At 38.6% G+C, this 23,243-nt stretch overlaps 1 protein-coding gene across 1 annotated transcript; it reads left to right on the top strand.

Moving 5' to 3' along the window:
• Positions 1-212: 212 nt before the first annotated feature.
• Positions 213-11,865, top strand: LOC119805189. Its single transcript, XM_038317087.1, has 6 exons — positions 213-270; positions 752-920; positions 6,879-7,126; positions 8,178-8,317; positions 11,196-11,340; positions 11,819-11,865. Exons 1-6 carry the CDS (start codon positions 213-215, stop codon positions 11,863-11,865), a joined length of 807 nt encoding a protein of 268 aa, XP_038173015.1.
• The last annotated feature ends 11,378 nt before the right edge of the window (positions 11,866-23,243 follow it).

Below are 23,243 nucleotides of genomic sequence, written 5' to 3'. Positions count from 1 at the left end.
CAGAATTTAAAAATAAAATAATGCTTGATTTTAAACTGTTGCTATTTCCAGTTCCCTATCTTAAGCAGCACTAAGAAGGCTACAAGAGAAAGAATCTCACAGTAGGTATTATGATGTCAGACATTCTGTAACCTCTGAACTCTGCTTCTAGACCACTAGAGCTGCTGTTGCCTCAGGATCTCCACAACACAGCTCTTGCCAGTTGAGCCAAAATGAAGGCTCTACTGTGGTTTTACTGTGTTTTGTATTTTGTTTCTTACTGCCGCGGTGGTAAGTTATAGATACCTGGATATCCTTATGTACTTTTCTTCCCCTTCTATGTCCAAAGACCATTCTCTTGTCTGTCTCATCCCTAATCCTTTTCCGAACTAGATTAGCCTCCTTCTTCGGTGCCTCCTCTCATTCTCTTATCCCTCATCTACATCTACACATCCACTTCATTCTTTTTACTCCCTTCTCCTCTCTATCTCTACTTTCTGCCCCACCTTTTAAATGGCACTGCATCAGATAGAACATCTTTGCCTACCTTTCCTTGTACAAACCTTGTTTTCATTTAGTTTAAACGCATAGAGAAGAGATGTAGTATCGAGTTGTGGTCATGGTGGGGGATATCACACATCTAATCACACATGTGAAGGAAGTTAGGCCAAACTGATTATGCAACAGAAATTTTCCAGCTGAATTTGAGTAGATTAACTAAAAAATTTAAAAGGTTCTTCAACATCCCCATTCCTGTCATACTCCTTTTCAGTTCCCCAAGTGGTGAAACAGAGTCTGCGTCCAAGCTCATTGATTGGAAATCTACTACCAGTGGACAACTACATTGACATACCATGGCTGGTAGCTATACCTGGAAATTGTCAGGGTATTGTCCTGACTCCATGGCTGATTCTTTCTACGGCTAACTGTCTGAAGAAAACGTGAGTAGGGGGAGAAAGAATGTTCTTGGGTCTTGGATCTGTTAAATGAGTTTTTCTTTTTTAGGACTCCTGCTCAGTTTCCAGAGAAACTCAATGAAGAAGATGCTGATAAGAATCACTTTAAAAAAGAATCACTTTCTCGTACTGAAATCACATAACCGGTTTGTTAAGATTACCTAGCCAATCTCTTTTCTGTTTTCTCTCACTTTATTTTTCATTCCTTTTCTCTCACTGATTCTATTGCAATTTAATTGAATATTCACCGTTGTCATGCTCAAAACTAAGTTCTGAGGAGTCATAGATGAAAGATATAATATCTAGGGGAGGAGAGATGGCTCCGTGGTTAAAACTTGCCTGTCGCCAAGCCTGATGACCTGAGCTTGATTCCTGCAAATTGTCCTCTGAGTGCCATGTATTCACATACATGTGAATACATGTGTATTCACATACACGTATATTCACATGTATGTGAATACACAGGCATACATAAAATAAACAGATTAATAACATGAAATGAAATTTTTTTTACTGATATTTGTTGAGCACTACATTTTTCTCTGCTTCCCTCCCTGCCTCTCTCCTCCCCTCTTCAATCCTCCCCCAAGGTCCCCATGCTCTCAGTTTACTCAGGAGATCTTGTCTTTTTCTACTTTCTACTTCCCATGTAGATTAGATCTATGTAAGTCTCTCTTAGTGTCCGCATTGTTGTCTAAGTTCTCTGGGACTGTGGTTTGTAAGCTGGTTTTCTTTGCTTTATGTTTAAAAACCACCTATGAGTGAGTACATGTGATAATTGTCTTTCTGTGTCTGGGTTACTTCACTCAATGTTTTCTAGCTCCATCCATTTTCCTGCAAAATAAGCTGTCGTTATTTTTTTCTGCTGTGTAGTACTCCACTGTGTAAATGTATCACATTTCCCTTATCCATTCTTCGATCAAGGGGCATTTAGGTTGTTTCCAGGTTCTGGCTATGACAAAAAAAGCTGCTATGAACATAGTTGAGCACATGTCCTTGTGGCACAATTGTGCATCCTTTGGATATATACACAAAAGTGGTTGGTGTGGGACCATGGTCTATATTTTGTCAATTATATTTTAAATAAATGTTGATTGGCCAGTATCCAGACAGGAAGTATAGGTGGGACAACCAGACAGGAAGTAGAGATGGGTCAAGGAGAACAGGAAAATTTTGGGAAGAGAATGCAGTCCTGTCCCAGACACAGAAAAAGCAAGATGTGACTGCCTCGCTAAAAAAGGTACCAAGCCATGTGGCTAACATAGACAACAATAATGGGCTATTATAAGTTATAAGAGTTAAAAAGAAGCCTGAGCTAATGGTCCAATCAGTTTATAGTTAATATAAAACTCTGTGTGATTTTTTTGGGGGGACTTAAAGATTGCAAAAACCAGGTAGGATAAAAACCCCGACAACAAATGGCACCCACATGGAAAACTGCATCCACATAAAGCCTGTGAGCTTGGGAAGTAATTCTAGACAAAAATAATAGAGTTAAAATGGCTTACTGATAGCAGCATTTTCTAGAGGCAAATGTGCATCATTTAAGAGAGGCTTCCTGACTCAGCTTTAGCTGTAAAACATTGCAGCTCTTTTAAGAGGTCCTTTTTTTGTCTCTTTTGACTGATTTTAGCTTGAAGTCTATTTTGTTAGATATGAGGATTGTCTCTTAGGTCCATTTGATTGGTATATTTTTTCCCAACCCTTTATTCTGAGACAATTTCTGTCTTTGAGGTTGAGATGTGTTTCCTGTATGCAGAAGAAGGATAGATTCTGTTTTTGGATCCAATCAGTTAGCCTGTGGTTTTTTTTTTATGGGTGAGTTGAGTCCATTTACATTAAGGGATATTAATGACTAGTGATTTCTATCTCTTCTTAGTTTAGTTTTCATTGTTGGTGATGATAATATGTGCATTTTTTTCTTCTTTGAGATTTGCTGTTATGAGATCATCAATTGTCTGTGTTTTTGTTGGTGTGGCCATCTTCCTTGGGTTGGAGTTTTCCTTCCAGTATTTTGTGTAGGGCTGGGTTTGTGGCTAGGGATTGGTGAAATCTAGATTTGTCATGGAATATCTTGTTTTGTCCTTCTATGGTATAGACAGTTTTGCTGGGTATAGTAGTCTGGGCTGGCATCTGTGGTCTCTTAATGTCTGCATAATGCTTGACCATGACCTTCTGGCTTTCATTGTCTCCAATGAGAAGTCAGGTGTAATTCTGATAGATTTACCTTTATATGTTACTTAGCCTTTTTTTCTTTGCAGCTTTTAATATTCTTTCTTTACTCTGTATGTTTAGTGTTTTGATTATTATGTGGTGAGAGGACTTTTTTTTTAAAAAATCCAGTCTATTTGTGTTCTTTAAGCTTCTTGTATCTTCATAGTCATATCTTTTTTTATGTAGGGAAACTTTTATTCTATGATTTTTGTTAAATAAATTTTCTGGGCCTTTGAGTTGAGCTTCTTCTCCTTCTTCAATACCTATTATTCTAAGATTTGGCCTTTTCATGGTATCCCATATTTCATGGATATTTTGTGTTAAGATTTTGTTAGATTTAATGTTTTCTTTGACTGAGTCTATTTCCTCTATTGTATCTTCAGTGCTTGAGATTCTCTATTCCATTTCTTGTATTCTGCTGTTCATTCTTGCATTTGTGGTTCCTGATCTTTTTCTCATGATTTCTCTTTCTTTAATTCCTTTGGCTTGTGTTTTCTTTATTGTTTCTATTTCAGTTTTCAAGTCCTGGATAGTTTCTTTTATATGTTTGGTTTCTTTTTCTTGGTTTTCTTTAAGTGATTTGCTAATATCTTCCAATTTTTTGTTTGTCTTTTCCTCAATTTCTTTAAGGGAATTTCTCTTTTCATCTTTAAGAATTTCAAACATTCTCTTGAAGTTATTTTTTTTAGATCATTTTCTTTTGTTTCATCCATATTTGGTTGTTCAGGCCTTGCTGTTGTAGGGTCTTTAGGTTTTACTGGTATTGTGTTGCTCTTTGTGGTGTAGCATGTGATCTTACCTATTCTATTCATCTTTTCCTCTAATAGGTGTGGTTGGGGCTGTCTGAGATTCTGTTGAATAATCTTCTAGGTGCCAGTGAATTTAAAGCTCAGATGATTGTTCCTCATGGTACAGTCAGTGTCACAGTTCTAGTTACCCTGTTGGTTATTCCTGTTTCTAGCGATAGCTCAGTACTCCTGTGTTTTACTCTGCTCCCTTGGAGTTTGCTGTCTCAGGCCTATTTTGGCCTAGTTTGCTGATCTGTTTCTGTAAATCCTGGTCTGGATTCCATCCTGCAGAAGTCTTTGGCTTGGAGTTGGACCTGTTCTGGTGGAGATCATTGACTCTGGATCTGGTTCCTGACTATTCCCTTGGAGGACCCAGGTTCACTCACACCCAGACTGGCAGAGGTTCTGGCTCAGGCCTAGTTCCTGGGAGGTCCTAGACTCATGTCCAGACCCACTGGGGTGCTAGCTTAGGTCTACTCCCTTGAAGGTCCCAGATTCATGTCCGGATCCTCAGCAGTCTCTGACTCTGGCTCACTAGCTCAGTGGTTACTCCCCTGTACCTGTTCTGGTGGAGATCATTGACTCTGGATCTGGTAGCTGGCTCAATCCTGATTCAACCCTGCCCCGGGACTGGATTTGCTCCTGGCTTCTGTTCCTGGTGGAACTTGTTCTCTCTTTGTCCTAGGTAGCTGGTTCAGTCCCACTCTGGTTCCAGTTTCAGTGGAGATTGCAGACTCTGAGTCAGGTCATTGGCTCAATCCAGGTCTGCCAGTGTCCCAAAAGTGGGTTGGCTCCTGGGACTGAATTTGCTCCTCGAATTTTTTTAAAAGGGCAGATATTATCTCTATTCTTGAAGACATGCTAGTTTTTCATCAAAGATAAAGAAAGAAGTCTTTTGTGTCATCTGAAGAGATTGCAATTTTATCACAAATGCAGTAAGAAACAGAAATCAGTATTACTAAGGTTATAAGCAGAATTTGTTCAAAATTATTTGCTCTGATATCAATTCAGTTACAATGTCTTGTTCATTTTTCCTCTCGAATGCCATGTCATTCAGACCTTTATCTTCATTCCCTATGGTCATTGCTTTAATTCAGATATTCATGATGTTGATTTTGGAATACTTTAATACTGTTCTTGACAGTATTAAAAAGATTAAAAGATTAAAAAGAATCTTTTATATTCTTTTTAAAATAATATTTTAGCTAATTTTTTGAAAGTTTCATATACAATATTTTGACTATACCACCCTATCTACACCCAGGTCCACCCCTATCTCTCTACCTACCCCAATTTATGTGCATTCTCTCTCTTTCTTTGTAAGATTCATGTAGCCCAAATTGTGTTGTTCAACTACTCCTCGGTATGGGGGTCTCCCTCTAGATATGGCCATCCTACTATTTAAGAAAATTGACTCTTCTTCCAGCAATTATCAAATATCAACAGTTCTTCAGCTAGCTGTGAGACTTCATAGCAACCTTTCTTTCCCCTTCCACTCTAGGACTATTGTCTAGTTCGTTCTTGCAAATGTCCTATGCATGCTATCACAATTGCTGTGAGTTTAGATGTACAACTTTGCTGTTGCACCAGGAAAACACTATTTCTTTGAAGTCACCCACCACCTCTGTCTCTTATCTTCTTGCCTCCTCTTCTGTGAAGATCTCTGTCCTTTGGAATAGAGGTATGAAATAAATGTCACATTAACAGATGAGCACTCTGCAGTCTCTTATACTCTACATGCTGACCAGTTGTGGGTCTCTGTTACATACCATCTTCACAATAAGAAGCTTCTCTGGATGAGAGTTGAGAGATGCACTGATGTATGGGTATGGCAATAAGTGACTAGGAGTGGTTTTAAATACTATACCCATTTTAGAAGGATAATAGTAGTAGGCTTTTCCCTTGGGCCTATGACTTATATAGCCACAGGTTCTTGGTCCCGTTAGTGGTATCAGTTATGGGTTCTATCTCATGGAACAGCCTTTAAATATTATCAGAAAGTAGTTGGTTATCATCCTAACATTGAGTTGTGGGCATACCTGGCCAGAGCAGTCCTTCTTACCCCTTGGTGAACACTTCCTCCAAGAAGGCCACTCCTACGCCAACAAGGTCACACCTCCTAGTAGTGCCACTTCCTATGACTTTATATGTTCAAACCACTGCAATCCTGGTTTCTTTCTCAGTTTTTTTTGCCATTTGTATATAGAAAGGCTACTGATTTTTATGCATTGTTTTATATTCTGCTACTTTGCTGAAAATGTTTATCAGTTAGAGTTTCCTGGTAGAATTTTTGGGGTCACTTAGTATACTATCACATCATCTGCAAATAGCAATACTTTGACTTCTTCCTTTCCAATTTATCCCTTGATTGCCTTCATTTGTCTTATTGCTCTAGCTAAGACATCAAGTACTATATTGAATAGTCATGGAGAAGGCTGGGTTCAGAACAAGTCCAGTGGAGTCCCCAGAGATTGGAGGTAGGGTGGGAGGAGAGGCACATACAAGCAGGCTGTTACAGGGTTAGGGATGAGACTGGAGAGATCGTAAGGAGGACAGAAAGGAGAGTGGAAACTACCTACCTGAATCCCAGACGCTTGTGAATGCTGGGAATCCCAGGCAAGAGAGTCTGTGCTTATTTTTAAACTTAGAGAATGTTAAATCTGAAATGGAGTTTGAATCTCCATTCTATGGAATTCACTAAGATCCCAGCATACACAACAACTTTTTGAGAATCAGATAGTTGGTAGAGCTGTAGAAATGAGAAGAAACCAAAGACCAATAGAAGGCCTTACATAACCATGGTGTGACTTGGAATAAGATAATATATAAATGAAAAACTTAATTTTATGTATGCTGCCAAACGATGCCTTTCATAAGAAATTATATGGATAATCCTTTATTGTCATCAATTAGATTTTTGCACATCCTTCTTTTACCTTAGGAAACTATCACACCTGGACATTTCTGGAGTAAATAACCCAGAAAGCATTCCACATGGACAAAGAATTTGCCTCCATCCCAACTTTGATCCTCAAGATGAAAATGATCCAGTGAAAGCAGATATTGGCCTGTTCATTCTGGAAGAGCCTATCTATGGGGATGAAATTCCACTATCTCAGTCCCCAAATATATCCTTGAAAAGTTGTTCTAAGTGCCAATACAGAAGCTGTGATGTGTATGAATATCAGAGTAAGTTAAAGGACTCAAGTTAAACTATTTTGTGATTTTTGGTTGTGATCATATGACTCATTTTCTAAAGAAATTTAGTCTCTGAAGTGGGAAGAATAACGTAGAAGAAATGCTGGAGACCGTTAAGTCTCTATCACCTCAATCCACTGGGAGATAAGCTGAAGCATAAGGAAGGAATGGGATATGTCTGGGCTTAAGTCTCAACTCTTGTTACAGAACTCTTTCTATACCCAGGTAGTTTAACTACTTTTCTTGTTGCCATGATGAAAGATCTAACAGAGATTATTTGAGATCTGAGACAGGATAGATTTATTTTGACTCATGGTTTCAGAAAGTTCCAAATATGGCTGCTTGTCCCTGTCTACTGGGTGGAACACTTGAAATTTGTGGTGGAGGCTGGTCTTCATTTCTTGGTGGTCAGGAAGTAGAAGAGAGGAGTATAGGAAGGCACAAAAGGCATACCTCCAGTTGACAACCTCTCCAACTAGGGTACACTTCATACCTTTAACCATATCTCAACATTGTTATCATATTCAAGTGATTATTTCATTGTTTTGTTGTAATGCCATAAGACATGCCCAGAGTTTTGCTTAGGTCCTCCAAGGTGTTTCTTTCATTGTTACTTTTATGAGAAAGGCATTCTTGGAAAACAAATGTGTAATATGCAACAGACCTGGCTGTCCTTGAATACATTTTGGAGACTAGGCTTCGTCTCTAACTCAGAGATGTGCTTGCCTCTGCCTCCTGAGGGCTAATATTATAGGTTTGTGCCACCACATCCTGCAGTCCAAGGTATTTCTTAATCCAATCAAGTTGATGGTCAATACTAAGCATCACAGTAGGTCAAGGAAGGTGTGACTGGTTCAGACAGTCCAAAGTAAGGAGATGTCTAAAGAGAGGAGAAAAAGGAAAGGGGAAAGTGGGGGGAAGGAAAAGAAGGGAAAGGAGAATATCTTGGGACGATTATGTGATTGAATTGAGGGTGGTGACAAACTAAAGTCAGAGACTGGGTGATTTTTGTCTCAGCATCATCCGTTATGTACACCTTCAGGTAGCAAGAAGCTTGGAACCACAAGAGTAAAGAAGATAGGCGTGCAGCTGCTAGATTTCTCAACATGCTACCATCAACATTCCTATCTAGAGAAGACTGAGGGCTTGTGTATTCAGAGTCAACCACGAGAAGACTGCTGGGTAATCACATACCAGAGAAATATTAATAACAGGAAGGAAATATAAAAATGTAGATTCTATAAATATGCAAACAAACAAATGTTAGATAGATAATAGGAGATCAAGAAGTTGGCACCAGGCAAATATGGAAAACTGGAAAGTTCCATTGGATATTTGAGAGGCATAGAGTTTACCACAAGGAAGGCTTTAGATACAAATGAGAAATATATAAAATAATCAATAGACACAAAATACAATAATCTTTCTGTTTCTAATTTTATTATAGTTTCTCAGTAGGTACCATAATGAACAAAATATGACTCAAACTTGGCTGTGGGGAGGTTTAAAAGGTACAGATGCAACCCAGTCCACCTATTCATGTAGTAAAGCTATAGAAATCAAAGCACCATGCAGGAAAAATTTTAGGTACCAACGTATCTTGGACAACTTGAAATCACATACACAATTACTAGTGACTAGACTTCAAGGAAAGCATTGACTTGAGCTGTGGAGATCTGGACTGAGTTACTGAGTGGTATGATCAGCCTTGGATGCTAAATTTTGAGATATGACAAATAACTTAATTAAGCAAGAACAGATGGAACATTGTTCAAAACTGTTTCAGATTGAGATGAGGAAATAACACATGTAAAGTTATAGAGTTAGTAGCTAGGTTTTGTAGTGGATAATTGCAAGGAATGAGATTAATACCAGTACTGTTTCTGGAAATATATATCAAATATCAGACCTCATGTTAGTTTCTAGAAACACATAGTTGCAAAAGAACTTCAAGTAAGCACTTAGGGGACTCTTGTGTATTTGGTGAGATAGAAAAGAAACAACTGAGATCAGTCCTTAGAATGTTGGCCTTATAGGGGAGATAGAGGAGCCAGAGTACTCACAAACATCAGACAGTTTACAGTAGTATGGAGGTGCTAGAAAAATCATCCATAGTCCCAGCACCCAGAGCTCACGTTCTTATACAGAAGGCAGAGAATAGTAGCCCAGGAGGACAAGTAAATACAATAGATGTCAGTAGTACAATAACAGTATAAAATTAGCACTGAGAGTAAAAGGAAGGTTAATTTGAAGTGTGCTGAAGTTAATACTTCAACTACAACTTAAAGACAAATAGCCATTTACCAAATAGAATATGAAATATAAAATGAAGTGATGGCATTCAGGTCATAGGAGGCAGAATAAGACAAGTCTGGAAAATGTAAAAACATCGATTTTGGGGGAAAAGTAGAGTAGGAGGGAGGAGAGAAGTGAGAGACAAATAATTATGGGACAGATTATAAATATGTTATCACCTTATTATCATAAACAAACTGTATTATTAAAAGAATGGGGGGCCATGCAAAGATTTTAACAAGAGAAACAGCATGACAAAGTTTATATTCTGAAGTTTACTTATAGTGGATGTGAAAATGCCCTAAAAGGGAAGATGCTGAAGAAATGCAAAACAATGGTTTTACGAGAGACTATTTATGCACCCTTCATTCTTACATTAATAACCTTATCTGAACTAGGGTAATGTAGAGCTGTTCATGGTCTCATGACTTTATATATTTTTGAAAGGTGATCAAGAATAAGTAAATAATACAAGTGCTATTTAAACATTTTGAGTAAAAATACACCAGGAGAAACATAAAACAGCGTTTATTATAATCTTGAATTCTGTATGCAGTCTGAAACAACTGTAGTCTAAAGACAGTATTAACCTAAAATATTTGCAACGCAAAATAGATGTAAGAGGTTTTGTTTATATAATCCTGTTCATTAGGATTAGGTAATCAGGAAAGACATGTGTAAAAAATAAAAGTGTATGAATGGAGTTGTGGAAGAAATTATGAAAGAAGTCATTTGGATATCAGAGCCCTGTTACAAGTATAGGGTAAAGAAAAAGCCAATACAAAGATTTTGATGTGGAAATATATAACAGGTAGGAGAAGCCAGGTAGCTATAGTATCCTAGCCAAGCTAACAGCAGGTGATATCAAGGTGGTAAGAAGGGTTTCAAAGGTCTTATAAGCAATTATAAAAGTTAGCCTTTTGACATTGTTAAGACTTAGAAGCACTGAAAGGTTTTTAGTCAGAAAGATGTAGCAGTCTTTCTTAGATTTTAAGTAGATAAATTTGGATGCTGTATTAAAATTAGAAGTAAGGGGCTGGAGAAATGGCTCAGTGGTTAAGAGCATTGCCTGCTCTTCCAAAGGTCCTGAGTTCAATTCCCCGTCAACCACATGGTGGCTCACAACCATCTGTAATGAGGTCTGGTGCCCTCTTCTGGCCTGCAGACATACACACAGATAATATTGTATACATAATAAATAAATAAATATAAAATTAGAAGTAAGAAAGACAAAGTGTGCCTTTTCATAAGGACACCACAAGTTTTATCAACAATAGGAGCATTCCTAGATAAGAATCATTTAATTTTTACTAAAATACTTTTTGGAAATTATTTAAAGTGTCAGAATCATTACTTGTTGATACACTGGTAATAGATGTGGAAGAAGGAGAGGCACTGAGAATGATTTCAAGGTTTTTAAATTTTAAAACTTGAACTTTTGAGAGTGTTGTGTTACTAGGAAAACAGAAAGAAGGGAAGATTTTGTATGCAGAAGATAGTTGGTCCTTTTCTGTTTTCACATTAAGTTTAGTATAAAGTTTAGAAATCCAAATTCAGTACTGATAAAGTGGTTGGTTTTCGGAGTCCAAAAATTTGTAGTTAGTAGCAACAGTTGTTATATTCTCTTATCATATACATTGGTAATTTCTGGAGGCTGCTCGATAATGATTATTATTTGAATTTCCCCCTCTTTCTCACATGGTATATGAATTTTGTGCACAGTAGACTGCATAAATGACACATATTTCTTGGTTTCTTTATTCAGGTACAGAGAGCCAGTCCTGTTCTATGTCTTCTAAAGAACCGCTGGGAACTGGTGGGCCTCATACAGAAGACTTCAAGGATATGTCAAAATCCCACAGTAATCATTAGAACAGCTCCCTACTTTGCCTGGATGAAACAATTCATCAAGGCATCTAAAAAACTACTGAATCCTACTTCCTCCTTACACTGTAGGAAATTGCAGGAAAATGAGCATGTTCCCCAAATAAGACACAGCCATAATTACATCTCCACCCTGGGCTCACCTGATTCCACTTCAAGGTTTTTGCAAGGAAACATAGGCATTTCTCCACAAACCAAACATATCAACGATGTCCCAACAATCTTTAGTTTTAGTGACGTGAATTCTTTTACTGATGGTTATAAATTGTTACTCAAAAAAAGCCAGACCTCACAAGCTGCTAGTTTTCTACCCAAGCAAGTGAAGTCAATGCCTGTTGCCATGTTTCCACAAAATTCTAAACAGAATTTAGTTCCATATCATCAGGTTACCCCTTCACCTAATGCAGGGAATTTGCACAAGTATCCAGTATCCCAGCTTTTTTCTGACACAGCCATGCCATACACTTCTCCGAAGGCTAATAGTGCTAAACCCTGGCATTTTGTAACAGATAATTCCGATGAGTCTTTCGATAAAATCATGGCAGATATAATTAAACAATGGAGTCCATTTGTAGACAACAATGTGGAGGCTGCAAATTCCCTCAATGCTAATACAACTGATGACTCTTGGACAGAAAATAGTACTAATTTAGAAGAGTACAAAAACCTTTTGAAAGCCATAACAAATGGATCTCAGAATCAATATACGACTCAGACCAACTTAGCACCAGAACTTTCTTTTTCTGGGGGACCCTGGGAATACTTTAATTCAGGCAGAGCTTTTACCAAAACAGGTCTGCCCTTGGAGCCTACACCGCCCCCCATTGAAACCAGAAGGATTCCCCAGCCAAGTGGTACAATTGAGCCCTGGGGTTCTTCCTCTGATTATAATACAGACTTTCAAGATCAATCAGTTATTGATTTACTAAGAGCTCAGAATCATCCTGAGTCTGATTCAGATAAACTACAGCCTGTACCAATGGTCAACATAGGTAGGCCTTCAACTTCTAAAGTGATTACCACTACACCTTTACCTATTGATCTTGAGACTAAAAACCCTCCACACCAAATTCCATACAGTACGCTACCATCACAAGGAGGTCAGTCTTTACTTAAGGCCATAATACAGCCTACAGTTGAAGTTCAACCCTAATTGTAAGCTGACTCTGAGGGAGCTGGACTGCATCTGAAGTCTATACTGTATCTTATATGTTTAATGAGACAAGTTACCTTTACTCCCTTGGAACAACTTATGGCCTTTGAATAACACTTGAAATGTCATTTGTACTAATGAAAAATTGTGTAACATTTATCTCTTTTCAAAATGTTAAAATCAAATAAAATTAATGCAAATACATTTCTTGTTAATTAAATCTTGTTTTGTGCTGGGTAGCAATTTTTAAGGATTAGTCTTTTAAACATGTGGATCAACTTGATGTTTTGAAGGCTTACATGTCAAAAAATTATCCCAAGATAACTGAATAGTCTCACTGTTTAAAAACACTGTAAAAAGACATTACTGGTGCTATATTTCTCCTAAATTGTAAGAATTTTGAAAAGCTATAGAACAACATCATAATAAGAATATTAGCATATATACAATGAATCCACCTTAATTCCTAAGTTTTATGTTTTATTTGTACTCAATTGTATATGTTATGCAATTTCTGATGTATAATAGTTTCATGCATATATCTCCATGAGATATAATAGTCCTATTACCATAAAGATTCTTCATGCTACCAATTTATAGTCATATCTACTGCCTTCTGGCAAGAACCTTGCCACTAATCCTTAGTAGGCATTAATATGTTCTCTAGCACAAGAACTATCATTTTGAGAATGTTATGCTAGGAATCATATGCTACGTAATCTTTTATATAACTTTCTATAACTTTTATATAACTTTCTTACTGTTTATCTAAGTTAATGCTTGTACTAGTAATTATTTTTAATCATGTCATTATGTTTGAAGGTGTGGATGTATCACTGTTTCTCTATCCACTCATACACTGAAGGTATCTGGAATATTTTTGTTTTTTATTATTACAAATGTTTTCTATGGACATCAATATATAGTATTTGTGTGAACATAAAACTTATTTTTTCTAAGATCAAGGTTCCTGGCTAACTCATCTTAGTTTCTTTTTCTGTAGCTGTGATAAAAACATTCTGACAAGAACAACTTAAGGGAGGATGGTTCATTCTGGCTCATAGTTCAGATTAGAGTTCATTGTGGTGAAGTCAGAGCTGTAGTATCTTGAAGAAAGTGGTCATATGGTCATATCACATCCACAATCAGGAACAATGCATACTGGTGTTCAGCTCCTTTTCTCCATTGTTTACAATCCAGGATCCCTTGCCAGGGAATGGTCTCACCCCACAATTTAGATGGTTCTTCCCACAACAATTAATACAATCAAACTATTCTCCCACTAGCATGCCTAGATGCCCATTTCCCAGGTGATTTTAGATTCTGTCAAGTTGACAACTAACACTAACCATCACACCCAGTGATTACATATTGGAATTTCAATTTATCTAATAAAGTTTATATACAATTATAAAAATAATAGAGATACCTTGAGCAGTTTCTTCACTTTCCCCCAATAGTAATACTTTGTAATATTATAACATAGATAACAACCAGGATATGGCTACAACCCTATGACGAGTCTGTTAAGTTAATATATCCTAAAAGAGGGTGTGGTGATTTGAATAAGAATATATAATTCATATATTTGAATGTTTAGTCACCAGGGAGTGGAATTCTTTGATAGGATTAGGAGGTGTGGCCTTGTTGGAGGAAGTGCATCACTGGGGTCTCAAAATCTGATGCTAAATCCAATCTCTCTCCCTGCTGCCTGCAGGGAGATCAGGGTGTAGAACTTTCAGTTACTTCTCCCGTACTGTGTCTGCTTGTGTACTTCCATGCTCTCTGCCATAATGATAAAGGATTAAGCCTCTGAAACTTTAAGCAAGCCCCCAATTAAATGCTTTCTTTTATAAGAGTTGCCTTGGTTGGCCATAGTATTTCGTCACAGCAATAGAATAGTGGCCAAGACAGAGGGTTTTAAAACATTTTATTTTATAGTAATACATGGCATAGATATATACATATATATTATATATAGTGTGTTTAACAAGTCAGTTGTTGAATAGATAAAAAATTTATGCCAAGTTCTTGCTTGTATGTGCTTAACTGCTAAAAATTCATTCACAGGTTTATGTGTAAATATAACTTTTTCCCCTGGGAAAATCCAAGACTGAAATTTGAGTCATATGGCAATAATAAAACAATGATAAATTTACTCTTGTAAGAAATTGCCTAACTGCTAAGGAAAAAATAACCCAAATTACACATGGAAAGAAATGTTAAGGTTAGTAAATTGGCAAGATAGGAAATAGCTAGCACAACCGAGACAAAGTCTAAGAAATGAATCAGTAAGAATGGCAAATTGTCAAAGTTCCTACTTGTTATGCATTACATTAAAATCAAGTAAATTATCTAGTTAAGAGGGAAAGACTGAAAGAACTTTAAAAAGAAAAACACAATCACTGCACCTATAAGATAAACTTTAGTTTCAAAGATACAAATATGTTGAAAATGAAAAATGGTATACTACAAAAAACCACAATAGAGCTAGAATATGTTTCATAACATCACATAAAGAAGATTTAAAGATCAAATATGGTTACTAGAAATGTATTTTTAAATTTTTATTTTTTTGAGATTATAATATAATTTAATTTCTCTTTTTTCCTTTCTATACTTCAAATCCTCTCATATATCCTTCCATTCTCTCTGTCAAATTCATAGGCTCTTTTTTCATTAGCTCTTACTGCATGCATATATGTACAGATACATTTATTCCTATATAGAGCCTACTTAGTCTTATAATATTACTTGTATGTATGTTTTCAGGACTGACCATTTGGTATTGGATAACCCTTTGGTATTCTCTTCCCTGGGGAAGACTATTTCTCTTACTTCCAGCATTCTTTAGTTGCTTGTAGTTCTTTGTTTAGGGTTGAGGCCTTTTAGGCTTTTCCTTATTCAGAGGCATGTCTACTGTTGTTATCTTTGTTTAGCTCATGTTCAGGAGAGCCTGTTGGATGGAGAATTATCAAAAAGCAAATATAAATCTACCAAAAGGCAGCTATATTGCTCCTGATTTCCATAGTTTCTGAACAAGTTTGCAATCTACCAACGAGTGAGGTTTCTCCAGCATTTGTGGTCAGTTGTTCCATTGATCTTAGCCATTTTGACTCTGGTTAGATGAAATCTCAAAGTTACTTTGACTTGCATTTCCCTAGTTGCAATCCATGATTTTTTTTAAAAAAGATATTTCTTAGCCAATTTGTTTTGTTTTGACTTTTTTTTGTTTTGCTTTGTTTCTTTGTTTTGTTTTTGAGAACTTTCTATTCAGGCTCCAGGCCCATTTTTGGAAGGGGTCACTTTTTGGCCCTTTAATTTTTAAGTTCTTTGTATATTCTGAATATTAAACCTTTATCAAGTGTATAGCCAGCAAAGATTCTCTCCCATTCTGTGGGCTTTCCCTCACTCTAGGTCATTGTTCCTTTAGCTGTGAAGAAGTTTTTTTTTTTTTTTTTTTTTTTTTTTTTTTTTTTTTTTTTTTTAGTTTCATTAAGTCCTACTTGACAATTGTTGGCCTTAATTCTTGGGTCAATGGAGTCCTATTCAGGAAGTCCCTTCCTACACGTTAATCATACAGGGCACTGCCTCTGCTGTCTTTAGCAGTTTCTGTATTTGAGGATTTAGGCTTAAGTCATTGATAGATTTTGAGTCAGTTTTTGTGCAAGGTGATAGATACAGCTCCAATGCCATTCTCTTGCATGGAGGCATCCAGTTTTCTTAGCAACATTTGTTGGAGATTCTTTCCTTCCTCCAGCATAAGTTTTGGCATTGTTGTCAAATATTAAGTGACTGGAGTTATATGTTTGGGTTTTTGATTTTGTTCAATTAGTAATGAATTGTTTAATCTCCTTGAGTTTGTCTATTAACTAGAGACTTGGTTGGTGTCAATTTTAATTTTTAAATTATGGTTAACTAGGATATAAAAATGATCCCAATATTTTTGAATTTGTAAAGATTCTTTTTATGTGTGTTCCAAGATGTCCATTTTAGAAAAGCTTTTGTGTGTTGCTGAGTAGTATGTGTGTTCTTTGGTATTTTGTGGAACATTTTGTAGATATCTGTTAAGTCCATTTGATCTATAATGTCATTTTTTGCCTTTAAAAATAGTTTTGACTTTTATTTTTTTCAAATATTGTATCTTGAACATAGTTTCCACTTCCTCCTTTTTTCCCCAGTCACCCCTCCAGATCCACCCTTCCTCTGTTTTCCTTAAGAAAAGAGTATGCAAGGGCTGGAGAGATGGCTCAGTGGTTAAGAGCACTGACTGCTCTTCCAGAGGTCCTGAGTTCAATTCCCAGCAACCACATAGTGGCTCACAACCATCTGTAATGAGATCTGGCGCCCTCTGGCATGCGGGCATACATAGAGACAGAATGTTGTATACATAATAAATAAATAAATCTAAAAAAAGAAAAGAAAAGAAAAGAGTACGCCATCCAGGGACATCAACCAAACATGACATAACAAGTTACAATAAGACCAGGCATATCCCTTCATATTTAGGCAGGATGAGGCAACCTAGCAGGAGAAAAAGGGTCCCAAGGGCAGGCAAAAGAGTCAGAGACATCCCCAACTCCCACTTTTCGAAGTCCAATGAGAAGACCAAGTTACATAACTGTAACATAAATGCAGAGGACCTAGGTCAGATCCATACAGGTTCCCTGATTGTCACTTCAGTCTCTGTGGACCCCTATGAACCTAGGTTAGTTGATTTTGTGGGCCGGTTCTTGTAGTGTCCTTGAACTTCTGGCTCATAAATCCTTCCTCTCCCTTTTCTAGAGGATTCCCTGAGCTCTGCCTAATATTTAGCTGTGGATTTCTACATTTGTTCCTATCAGCTGTTGGATGAAACCTCTCTGATGACAATTGTGCTAGGTGCTAGTCTAAAGTATAGGAAAGTGTTGGTAGGAATCATTTCATTGACTTTTTTGACAGTCATTTTTTTGTTTTTGTTTTTTGCTAATCTGGGTCTCTGGGCTATCCAGTTCTGGCTCCTGGTACGCTAGGCAGTGCCAGGTATGGACTTCCTCTTGTGGTATGGGTCTCAAGTTAGACCAGCTATGATGTCATTTAATTCTGATATTTCTCTTTATTTTTCTGTCACTTTTTAAAATTTTATTTTTTTAAAAAACAAACTATCTTTTTTTCTTTTGCATACTGATCCCAGTTCCCACTCTCTCCCCTCCTTCCATTTCCTCCACCTTCTCTTACTACCTCCATCCACTCCCCAGAGAGAACAAGGCACATATGCTCTGAGAAAGGACCAAAGCCCTCCCCACTATATCCAGGTTGAGCAAGGCATCCTTCCAAAGAGAATGGGTTCCAAAAAAATCAGTATAAGCAGTAAGGATAAATCTTGGTGCTACTTCCAGTGGCCCTGCAGTCTGCTCCAGTCATAAAACTGGCACCCACATTCAGATGGTCTAGCTTGGTCCTATGCTGGTTCCTTCCCTGTCCAGTCAGAGTTGGTGAGCTTCCATTAGCGCAGGTAAGCTATTTCAGTGGGTGTCCCCATCATGGTATTGACCTCTTTGCTCATAGTCTCACTCCTCCCACTGTTCAACTGGACTTTGGGAGCTCAGCCCAGTGCTTTGCTGAGGGTTTCTGCCCCTGTCTCCATCAGTTGCTGGATAAAGATTCTATGGTGACTTAGGATATTCATCAATCTGACTATAGGGCAAGGCCAGTTCAGACACCCTCTCTATTGCTTAGGGTCTTAGCTGGGGTCATACTTTTGGAGTCCTGGGAATTTCTCTAGTGCCAGGTTTTTTCTAGCCCCATAATGGCTCCCTCAATCAAGATATCTCTTCCCTTGCTCTCTGTCTCTATCCTTCCCTCACCTTGATTATCCTGTTTCTTCAATTTCTCCTTCCCACTATCATTCTCCCCTCCTCCTTTCCTTCTGTCCTTTCTTCTCCTTCCACCCCTATGCTCCCATTTTTTTCAGGAGATCTTGTCTATTTCTCCTTCCTAGTTGGATCTATATATGTTTCTCTTTGGGTGCACCTTGTTACTTAGCTTCCCTAGTGTCATGGACTATAGACTTGTTATCTCTTGCTTTACATCTAGTATCCACTTATGAGTGAGTGCATACTATGTTCATCTTTCTGGGTCTGGGTTACCTCACTCAGGATGTTTTTTTCTAGTTCTACCCATTTGCATGCAAATTTCAAGATGTCATTGTTTTTTATCTCTGAGTAGTACTCCATTGTGTAAATATATTTCTTTATCCATTCCTTGGTTGGCATCTAGGTTGTTTCCAGGTTCTGGCTATAACAAATAATGCGACTATGAACATAGTTGAACAAGTGTCCTTGTAGTATGAGTGTGTATCCTTTGGGTATATGCCCAAGAGTGGTATTGCTGGGTCCTGAGGAAGGTTGATTCCCAATTTTCTGAGATACCACTATACTCATTTCCAGATTGGTTAAACAAGTTTGCATTCCCACTAGCAATGAATGGAAGGGTCTTCCCTTACTCCACAGCCTCTCCATCATAAGCTAACATTGGTGTTTTTGTTCTTAGCCATTCTGACTAATGTAAAATGGTATCTCAGAGTTGTTTTGATTTCCATTTCTCTGATGACTAAGGATGTTGAACATTTTCTTTAGTGTGTTTCAGCCATTTGAGATTCTTCTGATGATAATTCTCTGTTTAGATCTGTACCCCATTTTTGAATTGGATTATTTGGTATTTTGATAAATAATTTCTTGAGTTCTTCATGTATTTTGGAGATCAGTCCTTTGTCTGATGTGGGATTGGTGAAGATATTTTTCCATTCAGTAGGCTGCTTTTTTGTTTTATTGATTGTTTCCTTTGTTTTACAGAAGCTTCTCAGTTTCAGAAGGTCTCATTTATTGATTGTTGCTCTCAGTGTCTGTGCTACTGGTGTTATATTAAGGAAGTGGTCTCCTGTGCCCATGCATTGAAGGCTACTTCCTACTTAATCTTCTATCAGCTTCAGTGTGATTGGATTTATATTGAGGTCTTTAATCCATTTGGCCTTGAGTTTTGTGCATGGTGATAGATATGGATCTATTTTCATTCTTCTACATGCTGACATCCAGTTATGCCAGCACCATTTGCTGAAGATGCTTTCTTTTCCCCATTGTACAATTTTAGTTTCTTTGTCAAAAATCAGGTGTTTATAGGTGTGTGAATATCTGGGTCTGTGATTTGATTCCATTTGTCTACCTGTCTGTTTTTATGCCAATACCAGCTGTTTTCAATACTGTAGCTCTATAATAGAGCTTGATGTCAGGGATGGTGACGCCTCTGGAAGTTCCTTTATTGTACAGTGTAGGAAGATAAGGCCTACCAGACCAAAAGGAGCCAACCTGGAGTTTGCCTGGAGCTGCCAAAGGTCCTATATGTGACTAGCCAATAAGGAGCTACCAAGCAGTCTTTCCTGAGTGCCTAGCAACAGGCACTGTCAGAGTTCCTGATCGTGCCTAGCCAATGAGAAAGGAGCATGAGATGTCAACTGTCAATGGTCACCCAGCCTGGGCGCTGGGAGGGTATATAAGTTTTTGCACACTGGTAAATAAATGAGTCCGCTGCAAGCCTTCTACTTGACTCCTAGTATCTGTGTCTGTTGATGCTGTGCCTTTTCACCTCCTCCTCCAAGGAAGATGTTAGGACCCATCAATATCTGGTGCCCAGAACAGGGACTTCTAAGAGGTTTTGAGCTTGCCTGGTCAGAGTCCTGTTTTTATTTTTCGTGTTTTGCCCAGCACAGGTTTTAATCAACCTCCTCTCCTCACTTGTGGTGCTGCACAGCACCCCAAAATGGTGTATTTTCAGTGAAAGGCCCCTCGGTCCTTTTGGCAGGGAAGAGTTGGGACCCCCTTCCTTTCTTTATTTGGAAAGGTTATTAGGTCCTTTCTGTGGAAAAGTGCTGGGACCCCTGTCCTTTCTTTCCTTTGAAAGGCCCCTTGGTACCTTTGGCAAGTAAGTATTGGGATCCCCATCCTTTATTTCTTTGGAAAGGCCCCTTGGTCCCTTCAGTGGCTAAGCGCTGGGACCCCCATCTTTTCCATCCTTGGAAAGGTCCCTGGGTCTGGCGGGTAAATGTTTGGGACCCCCATACTTTCCTTCATATTGTCTGTCCATTTGGTTAGAAAGGTACTTTTTTTTCTGTTTTAGTTCACCCAGCATCTCTATATAAGGGCTGATACCCAAGGATGTGAAACCAAGGCTGGGCTTCTGAATGCCGTCCTTTGTCTGGAGACACAGTATGGGTATACGACTGTGGCCTAAAGAACCACAGAAGTTCCCCACTAATCACTAGACATAAGGTTCCTGCTGTGGGGCAATGGTCTTGTACCCTGTAAAGATTTGTCAGTTGTATTGCTTTAATTAAATGTTGATTGGCCAGTAGCCAGGCAGGAAGTATAGGTGGGGCAACCAGAACAGGAGAATTCTGGGATGAGGAAAGGCTGAGTCTGCAGTCATCACCCAGACACAGAAGAAGCAAGATAAGACTACCTCACTGATAAAAGGTACCAATCTATGTGGCTAACACAGACAAGAATTATGGATTAATATAAGATAGAAGAGTTGCCCTTTTGTCCGGGGCCGCGACCCTGGGCTGCCTGGAGTCCCTGATCCTGTGCACTGACATTCCATCTGAACTGGTGAGTGAATGCGGACCCTGGGGCAACCTGCCCTGGAAGAGAGCACAGACCCCCTTCCCCCAGCTCCCTCTGCAGGCTTGTCTCTGTTTCTCCCGTCCCTGCCTCTCCCAAGCCTTCCCTAGTGTTCTCAGGTGTCCTGCTCCTGTTCTAAGGCCATCCACCCAAAGGGGTCAGACTCTGGCCTCCAGGCAGGCCTGAGGATTCCTGCGGAGGGGTGCGGGCTCCTTCAGATTGTGCTGCCGGGTTCGCTGTGTGATATTCCATCCCGCCCTGCCCCCACCTTGGCCCTTTTGTCCGGGCAGCGACCCTGGGCTGCCTGGAGTCCCTGATCCTGTGCACTGACATTCCATCTGAACTGGTGAGTGAATGCGGACCCTGGGGCAACCTGCCCTGGAAGAGAGCACAGGCCCCCTCCCCCCAGCTCCATCTGCAGGCTTGTCTCTGTTTCTCAAGACCCTGCCTCTCCCAAGCCTTCCCTAGTGTTCTCAGGTGTCCTGCTCCTGTTCTAAGGCCATCCACCCAAAGGGGTCAGACTCTGGCCTCCAGGCAGGTCTGAGGATTCCTGCAAGGGAGTGCGGGCTTCTTCAGATTGTGACACAAGGAATAGGTCCTCCTCTGGCACTGGGGAGATCCAACCAGTTTCAGTCACAGCAAAGATTGGTCTAGGACACCAAGCGCCTCTGGGCTCCTTTTGAAGGAAGAGATGGGCAGGTGAAATGCAGGAGCTCCTCCAACAACATGAAAGGCAACATGACATCACCAGAATCCAGACATCCCGAAACAACAAGAATTGAACACCCTACCCCAGAAGAAACCGACCTTAAACAGTACTTTATGAAAATAATAGAGGACCTTAAACAGGAGGTAAAAAACTGCCATAAAGAAATGGAGATGACAAACAAAAAGGTAGACGAAATAAATAAATCTCTCAAAGATACCCAAGAAAAACAAGAAAAACAAGAAAAAGCAATCAAACAGGTAAGGGAAACAGTACAAGACCTGAAAATGAAATGGAGGTATTGAAGAAAACACAATCTGAGGGAAGACTGGAAATGGAAACTCTGAGTAAACAAACAGAAACTTCAGAGACAAGTATTTCCAACAGAATACAAGAGATGGAAGAAAGAATCTCAGACTCTGAAGATACTATAGAGGAAATAAATTCACAGATTAAAGAACTAAACAAATCTAACAAATTCTTAACACAAAACATTCAGGAAATCTGGGACACCATGAAAAGACCAAACCTAAGAATAATTGGGGTAGAAGAAGGAGAAGAATTACAACTCAAAGGCCCAGAAAACATATTCAACAAAATTATAGAAGAAAACTTCCCCAACCTAAAGAAGGATGTTCCTATGAAGGTACAAGAAGCCTACAGAACACCAAATAGACTGGATCAAAAGAAAGCATCCCCATGCCATATAATAATCAAAACACAAATATACAGAATAAAGAACAGATATTAAGAGCTGCAAAGGAAAAAGGTCAAGTAACATATAAAGGGAAACCTATCAGAATTACACCTGATTTCTCAATGGAAACCATGAAAGCCAGAAGAGCTTGGATAGATGTGCTACAGACACTAAGGGAACATGGATGCAAGCCTAGACTACTATACCCAGCAAAGCTTGCATTCACCATTGATGGAGAAAACAAGATATTCCAGGACAAAAACAGATTTAAACAATACGTAGCCATAAATCCAGCCTTGCAGAAAGTAATAGAAGGAAAATCACAAACCAAGGAGTCCAACAACGCCCACAAAACTCAGGCATCTAGCGACTCTTCACCAGCACAACTAGAAGAAGGGAAACACACAAACTCTAGTACAAAAAATTACCGAAGTTAACAACCACTGGTCATTAATATGACTTAATATCAATGGACTCAATTCACCTATAAAAAGGCACAGGCTAAGAGATTGGATAAGAAAACAGGATCCAACATTTTGCTGTTTACAAGAAACACACCTCAACCACAAAGACAGACACCTACTCAGAGTAAAGGGTTGGGAAAAGGTTTATCAAGCAAATGGACCTAAGAAACAAGCCGGTGTGGCCATACTAATTTCCAACAAAGTTGACTTCAAACTAAAATCAATTAAAAGAGACGGAAAGGGACACTTTATACT

Source organism: Arvicola amphibius, chromosome X (assembly GCF_903992535.2).
Source record: "Arvicola amphibius chromosome X, mArvAmp1.2, whole genome shotgun sequence".
In the NCBI taxonomy this organism is placed as follows: domain Eukaryota; kingdom Metazoa; phylum Chordata; class Mammalia; order Rodentia; family Cricetidae; genus Arvicola; species Arvicola amphibius.
This window is presented reverse-complemented; position numbering and strand designations above follow the sequence as displayed.